At 31.9% G+C, this 7638-nt stretch overlaps 2 protein-coding genes across 2 annotated transcripts; one reads left to right on the plus strand and one right to left on the minus strand.

Annotated features, from left to right (window-relative positions):
- Positions 1 to 417: 417 nt before the first annotated feature.
- LOC130748207 (linamarin synthase 1-like) lies at positions 418 to 2763 on the plus strand. The gene is made up of 2 exons (XM_057601372.1): positions 418 to 985; positions 1721 to 2763. Exons 1-2 carry the CDS (start codon positions 487 to 489, stop codon positions 2662 to 2664), a joined length of 1443 nt encoding a protein of 480 aa, XP_057457355.1. The 5' UTR covers positions 418 to 486; the 3' UTR covers positions 2665 to 2763.
- A 2925-nt stretch (positions 2764 to 5688) lies between these two features.
- Positions 5689 to 7365, minus strand: LOC130743584 (uncharacterized). The gene has a single exon (XM_057595826.1). The coding sequence runs from the start codon at positions 7363 to 7365 to the stop codon at positions 5689 to 5691; it is 1677 nt and encodes a 558-aa protein (XP_057451809.1).
- Positions 7366 to 7638: the final 273 nt, after the last annotated feature.

Genomic DNA, 7638 nt, shown 5'->3' on the forward strand with positions numbered 1-7638 from the left:
GTGAAAAGTCTCCAATAAAAAAATTAGCAGTTTTAGTCCTCTACATTGGTTAATTTTTTGCAAAAATAATTCCTACTTGGGACTAAAACGGTAAAAGTGTGTAAATATAAGGGACTAACTTTGCTATTTTTTTTTTGAGGAACCAAAAGTGCAAAATAGTGATAAGTGAAGGAGCAAAAGAACTATTAAACCTAAAAATAAAAAATGAGTAAAAATTGAGTGTATAAAAAATGAGTTGTGAAAATAATAGTATAGTTATCTAGCGTGGTGGAAGGCTTCGAGGTACATTAAAATAATTAAAAACTGTTACCTTCCTCTATAATTTTTTATTTTGAAATCCCTTAAAATTGAATAATATTTTTTTATATCCCATGTGGTGAGAAAGGACAGGCTTAACACTATAAAAGATAAGAGAAGGAAAGCCAAGTCCCCAACCACTCCACAACTCATAACTCATTACATCCTTCACAACCATCCTTCAGAAAAATGGTGTCACCAAAGCCTCATGCTGTGTGTGTACCATTTCCAGCCCAGGGCCATGTGAACCCGTTTATGCAACTAGCCAAACTCCTCCGTTGCATGGGTTTCCACATAACATTTGTGAACACTGAGTTTAACCACAAACGTTTGACCAGGTCTCTTGGGCCAGAATTTGTGAAGGGGCTGCCGGATTTTCGCTTCGAAACCATACCCGACGGTTTGCCACCTTCAGATAAGGACGCTACTCAGCACATTCCATCACTGTGTGATTCAACTAGGAAGACTTGTTATGAACCTTTCAAAGAGTTGGTCAACAAACTCAACTCTTCACCTGAAGGGCCTCCTGTGAGTTGTGTAGTTACCGATGGTGTTATGGGATTTGCTTCAAGTGTGGCCAAAGATCTGGGTATTCATGAGATTCAGTTTTGGACAGCATCGGCTTGTGGCTTCGTCGGATATCTGCAATTCGAAGAACTTGCCAAAAGAGGCATTATTCCGTTCAAAGGTGCGATTTCTTCCTGTGATTATTTGCTTTTTTTTTGGAATGCTAAAATGAATAAAAGAATGGTAGCACGTTGGGGTGCTAGTACTCATTCTCATATTCGCGGTTTTAAAAATTAGTCATATCCTTTCTCATACCAACTTAGGTAGCAACTTGAAAATCTACCCATATCTCGTGTGACTGCTTCCCGAATTTTTTTCATGAATTAGAATTTAAGTGTTGCTCAACCACGGGTTCATTCATTTTGGACAGTCTGCCACCGAACCCATGTCATCTTGGCGTCTAGGGACTGCCCACATAAGAATAGGGACAAGTTTCACAGAACATCAAAACTAAGGAGAAAGATGCACGTGACAAAATAAATTCTAGTAGTAAATAATGACTATTGGATTAAAAGAAAATCAACAGTGCGGAAATAGGAGCAACACATTAAAACTACTCTTGGAGCAACTTGATGTTTCCTCAGTAAAAATAATTGATATTGCATGTGCGCTGGTCACTGCTTTAATTTATGTAGCATTTACTCATGTACAACCACATGCCTATTTAACAGATTTTTACATTATCCATGATAAGTATTTTCTGTGGATACCCAATAGGCCCAACCGCCCAAGACCCATTAACATTCTTAATCTCCTTTCTTGACAATAATCTTCTAATATGAAAATAGTACGATTGATTCAACAATGATTTATATATTGATATTGCTCTATTTCGGATGCATTTGTCAAATTTCAGATGAAAATTTCCTGAGCGATGGTACCTTGGATACAACTTTAGATTGGATCTCTGGCATGAAAAACATGCGACTTAAAGACATTCCAAGCTTCATTAGAGTCACCGATCTAAAGGATATCATGTATGATTTCTTGGGTTCTGAGGCACGATACTGTTTGAGATCTTCTACAGTCATCATTAACACATTTGAAGAATTGGAAAGTGAAGCCCTTGATGAGCTTAGGTCTGCAAACCCAAACATATATAACATTGGCCCACTTCAACTGCTTGGTAGAAATTTTCCTCAAAAGGACGACGGTTTTAAGGCAGGTGGGTCAAGTTTATGGAAAAATGATTCTGAATGCATGAAATGGCTTGATAAATGGGAACCTTCTTCAGTGTTATATGTTAACTATGGATGCACAACTCTTATGACTGAGCATCACTTGAAAGAATTTGCTTGGGGAATAGCAAATAGCAAAGTCCCATTTTTATGGATAATTAGACCAGATGTTGTGTTGGGTGAGGACTCTATAAATGTGCCACAAGAGTTCTTAGATGATATCAAGGACAGAGGATATATTGCAAGTTGGTGCTTTCAAGAAGAAGTACTTACTCATCCATCAATTGGGGCCTTCCTCACTCATTGTGGTTGGAATTCTTCATTAGAAGGCATATCTTCGGGTTTGCCTTTGATTTGCTGGCCTTTCTTTTCTGAGCAACAAACAAATTCAAGGTATGCTTGCACAACATGGGGAATAGGGATGGAAGTTAACCATGATGTGAAGCGAGAGGAGATAACAACCCTTGTGAATGAAATGATGAAAGGAGAAAAGGGAGAAGAAATGAGGAAAAAGGGTTTGGAGTGGAAGAAAAAAGCAATAGAAGCTACTGGTTTAGGAGGATCATCTTACAATGATTTCCATAAGTTCATAAAGGAGACTCTTCACCACAATGCTATCTGAGTTTGTTTTTGCGTGTCAAAATCTATATATATATGTAAAGCTCACTTGAGCTATATGTAATAAAAGCATTAAACAATGAAGTTAAACAAATTAAATTTCTATTCAACTTTCAATATAATGTAACTTTTGAAATATTTCAATTTTTATGATTTTTGACTTTACACATGCCAATATGATGTAACCTTTGATTAAATTATGTAATAATATTTTTATTAAATACATTAAATATAAATATTGAAAACTGAAAGAAATTAACTAGAGACTATTTAGCTACCTATACTAAATAATAAAATTATAAACTAAATTTTGAATTTGTTTTTTACATTACTCATTTATTATTTCTTCATTTCAGAAAATAATTCATCAACTATAAAAAAAAACTACATTAAATCATATATATGAAAGTATTATATATTAAATAGTAAAAATATAAAATACATTAGATAATAAAATACTCATGTTTGTATTAGTTGTATTAACTATTAATTATAAATTGCAGTTGCTTATAAAAAAATGGTTTATTCAATATTAATTAAAAAATGTTAGAATATTAATTATCAATCATAAATTGAAGGGAAGAAAATTAAAATAGAACCAAGTAATATTTTTTATACAAAAAATACTGAGAGTTAAAATTAATTATAATAAAATAATATTTATTAAAAATAATTAAGAAAAAGTAGTCTTTAAATAAAAAGTCGCTCTATGAGTATTTACCATTAACTATAATATGTGTGTATTCGTTGAAAAAATTCTTCAAATATAATTTTTTATTTATTATATATTAGTAGAAATGACTTGAGAAATAATAACAGAGTAAAATAACTATAACCAAAGTTGAATAAATTTAAATTTAATAAATAATTCTTTACACTGATAAAATCATTTCTTATTGTAATTTTAAAAGTTAAAATTACTTTATTGTGGATATAAAGTGTAAAAAAATATGTCATTATAACTTATTTATGATATTAAAAACTTATTACTTGATTTAATATATTTCAAATTCACATAATGATTTCTATATTTTTAAATGAATAAAATATTAAGACTACTTCAGTGCTAATTATTTAATATCAATTACTAGAGAGAAATGCATGCGTGTTTCATAACAATATTGTTTCTCTTGAACATATATGAGACTATTGCTTGGTTTGTGTGTTTTGGTGGGTCAAGGGGAAGTGGAATGATTGTTCATATGATTTGGAACGGTTTGCTAGCTAGAGGCTTTGAGCGTATTAAATGGTCACGAAAACAAAAGATGCCACAAAGAGTGTATTGGGAGCCACAACTAGAAACTGTTTTGAAGTTTAATGTAGATGAGGCGTTGAAAGGGAACCCAGTGGTGAGTGGCATTGGCGGGATTTTGAGGGATCAAGGAGGAGATTTGTTAGGTTACTTTGCAAAAGGAACTGGAATGTTGTGGGCTTTTGACGAAGGTTCAAGCAGTGTTACATGCTTTGTTATTTTTCCAACAATTTAAATTTTCAAATGTGGTAGTTGAGAGTGATTCTTCCTTAGTGGTTGGGTGAGTACGTCTATGGTAGATAGGAGGTCATGGAAATTGGAACATGTATTTAATCATATAGATCATCTGATGTCTATAATTCAGTGTGTTGGTGTGGTGCATGTATTGAGTCAGGAAAACACTATGACAAACTTTTTGGCAAATCAAGGGTGTGGTAGGGAACAACAGATATGAGTTTGTTATGATCCAATGTAATTATATAAATGAGAAAGTTTTTCTCATTTTTATTGCGTTTTAATAAGGTTTCTTTTTTAAAAAAGGTCAATTATCAAATTTGAGTAATATTAATTATTTAGATTTAGACAACTATAATTCTACTCAATGAAATGCCTCACCTCCATTATTATTTAAATATTATATTTTATAATTAAACATATTTATATATTTCTTAAAACTATAATAATCATATATAATTTTTAAAATATTATAAATAAACCCGTGCAACGCACGGGTATAATTTCTAGTAAATTGTATTTTATATTCGTATGCAATTGATTGATTTTGCTTGTAATCTTTCATTTATGTCTGTTGCTTCTTTTTTTTTTCTTGATAAATAAAATGGTAGAATGGAGAGAAAACAACTTCAAACTACCGGGTATAGCATTGTTGGCATGAGCATAGACTCATATTGGGCATGACACTAGCAGTGTTCAGTTCATTTATGTTTGTCTTTGAGTAATGTATTTGTATTTTTGAGAATTTTATGCATTGAATTGTTATTTTGTCTAAATATATTTGCTTATTAAGTTTGATATCAACTTTTATTATTTGTAAATCTTATCATTTGGAAAATAAAAATAAGTTCCCTAATTATATTCCCTCCAATATTTAACTTCAAATTAAAATAACCCTAAAAAGTCTTATAATTATGAAAGGAAAGATCGAGTACATATCATAATATGAACTACTAACTAGTGTGTTTCACCTGTGCGTTGCACGACGGATTATTATTTTCGGATTTTACCTATCATTATTGATATAAAAGAAAAAATAGATTCATGAAAAACGAAGATATGACTTTCGTGATTGAAATTTAATAATGAGAAAAATGTTATAAATTAAAGATTGAAGTATAGATAAACAAACAAACGACATCAATTAACAAATGATATAGTATTGGAGTCAGCTACTATTTAACATATATAGATTAGTCTAATATGTAGATGAATGTCTCGATAGAAATCTTCAAAGTTAGTCTCCTCAAACCATGAAGCTACAAATACATAGATTTGTGTAGATTAGATTAGATTTACATAGTAATAAACAAAAGTTAGTTTCAATGGGCATTAAAATAAAATAATTTCTTTCAATTATAACATTGACTACTTTGAATACAAATTTTTTAGTTAATTTATATTAAATGTTGGTTCCACTATGTAAAAGGATTAATGTGTAAAGATTGATTTTTGACTTTTCTGTTACAAAATAATAACTAATTTTAAGATCAAATTCATAATGTTATTAAAAAAAACTTAGATCATTAGAAAACGGACCTTTTAGATGTTGTCAAACACTTCTTGGTATACAACATTCTTTGTTGCATTTGAGAGGTTTCCTTCATCATCTAAAATCAATAATTTCAGCCCTTTTCTTGACTTCACTCTTGAGAGAGCAACATAGAGCTGACCATGAGTGAAAACTGGTCTAGGCAGATATAACCCAACATGAGATAACGGTTGACCTTGACTCTTGTTTATAGTCATTGAAAAGCATAATGTGACAGGAAATTGCCGTCTTGAGAATTTGAACGGCAAACCAGGGTCAGATGGTATTAAGTTCATTCGAGGGATAAAAACTTTTTCTCCCATTTTTTTACCTGTTAGAATTGATGCTGAAATGACATTTTTGGTCAAATCTGTTACTATCAAGCGAGTTCCGTTACATAAACCAATAGACTGGTCTATATTCCGAAGAAGCATAATTGGAATTCCAACCTTCAAATTAAGTTTGTGGTTTGGAATTCCTGAACATTTGACTTCATTCAAGAACTCAGAAGTGAACCAATCTCCTTTTATCTCTGTGTCCTCATCAGACTTGCATGTAGTGTCAAAGCTCAAATATTCCTTCTCATCACCAGGAACCATAGAAGACATGAAATTATTAACATGCTCAACACTCTCAAGGGTTGGTGCCAAAATTGCTCTTTCTTCAAAGAATGAATGATTTTTCATGTTGTCAATCATTTTAGGATAAGCAAAATTCACCAAGCTAAGTATAGGATCATCTGATTTTTCTATCAACAAATCTAGAGGTATTTTTATCATTGTTTGAGCATCATCAATTGTGTTCACCGTACCATCTCCAACTTGTAGAATCCATTCTGCAAACTCCCTGGTTTCTTCATTGGTTGACGATGTTGCAGAATTTTGTAATCTCATGTTTTTGGTCAATTTCAATACTTTGCACGAGTTCCATAAGCATGAAGAATTGATTGAAGATTCAATAATATCTGCTCGACTACCTTTTGGGACAACGGGAAGAATTTGCCTAAAATCACCTCCCAAGACCACAACTTTACCACCGAATGGTTTATCATAACCAAAATTCAAACGGGTTTTCATGAGGTCATTCAAAGTTCTATCTAATGCTTCAAAACAATGTTTGTTCAACATTGGTGCTTCATCCCATATGATCAAACTTGCCTTTTGAAGTAATTCAGCCTTTTGCGATCCTTGTTTGATATTACAGGTTGATATATCATTAATTGATATAGGAATAGACAACCTTGAATGAGCAGTCCTTCCTCCAGGCAACAACAAAGAAGCAATACCACTTGATGCCACGTTCAAAACAATGAGTCCTTGTGATCTTAAACCTGAAGACAATGTATTCCACACAAATGTTTTCCCCGACCCTCCAAATCCATATAGAAAATAAAACCCTCCATCGTCGGACAAAACTGAACTCATTATTTGTTTATACACTTTAGATTGCTCAGCAGTCAAAGACTTTAACAGTGCTTCATGTGTATCGCGCATTTCTTGTTTACTGTAATTCAACTCGTCGACAACAAACTTGTTTTCAAATTGTAGAGTTTCAGAAAATCTGGGATATGACATACATGGAAATTCTTTAAGTGACCTCCCATTGCAGTGGAGAAGTTTCTCAATTTCAATTAAGCAGAGGTTCATGAGAGCATCATCCTCTATTCGAAGATCTAGAATTATATGCATGTTATTAGTAATGAAACATAAATTTTCTTATGAGATTGGTAACTGAAGGAATGTACAAAGAAAAATATCAAGTAACATAGCAAATATGTTAAAAAATATAGATAACAAAATAAAATTGTGCAATACAAAGTTGTAACTGTTGAAAAAATGTGTTGTCAGAGTGTGGTGTATTTTTTTTTAAGAAAAAAAATGAGGAATCATATTTATTATTTATTAAAAATATTCTAATAGAATATTAAGTTGTGAGGTTAGCGGGGTGGTGGTTATTTGGTT

This window comes from Lotus japonicus, chromosome 3, assembly GCF_012489685.1.
Source record: "Lotus japonicus ecotype B-129 chromosome 3, LjGifu_v1.2".
NCBI classification, from domain to species: Eukaryota; Viridiplantae; Streptophyta; class Magnoliopsida; order Fabales; family Fabaceae; genus Lotus; species Lotus japonicus.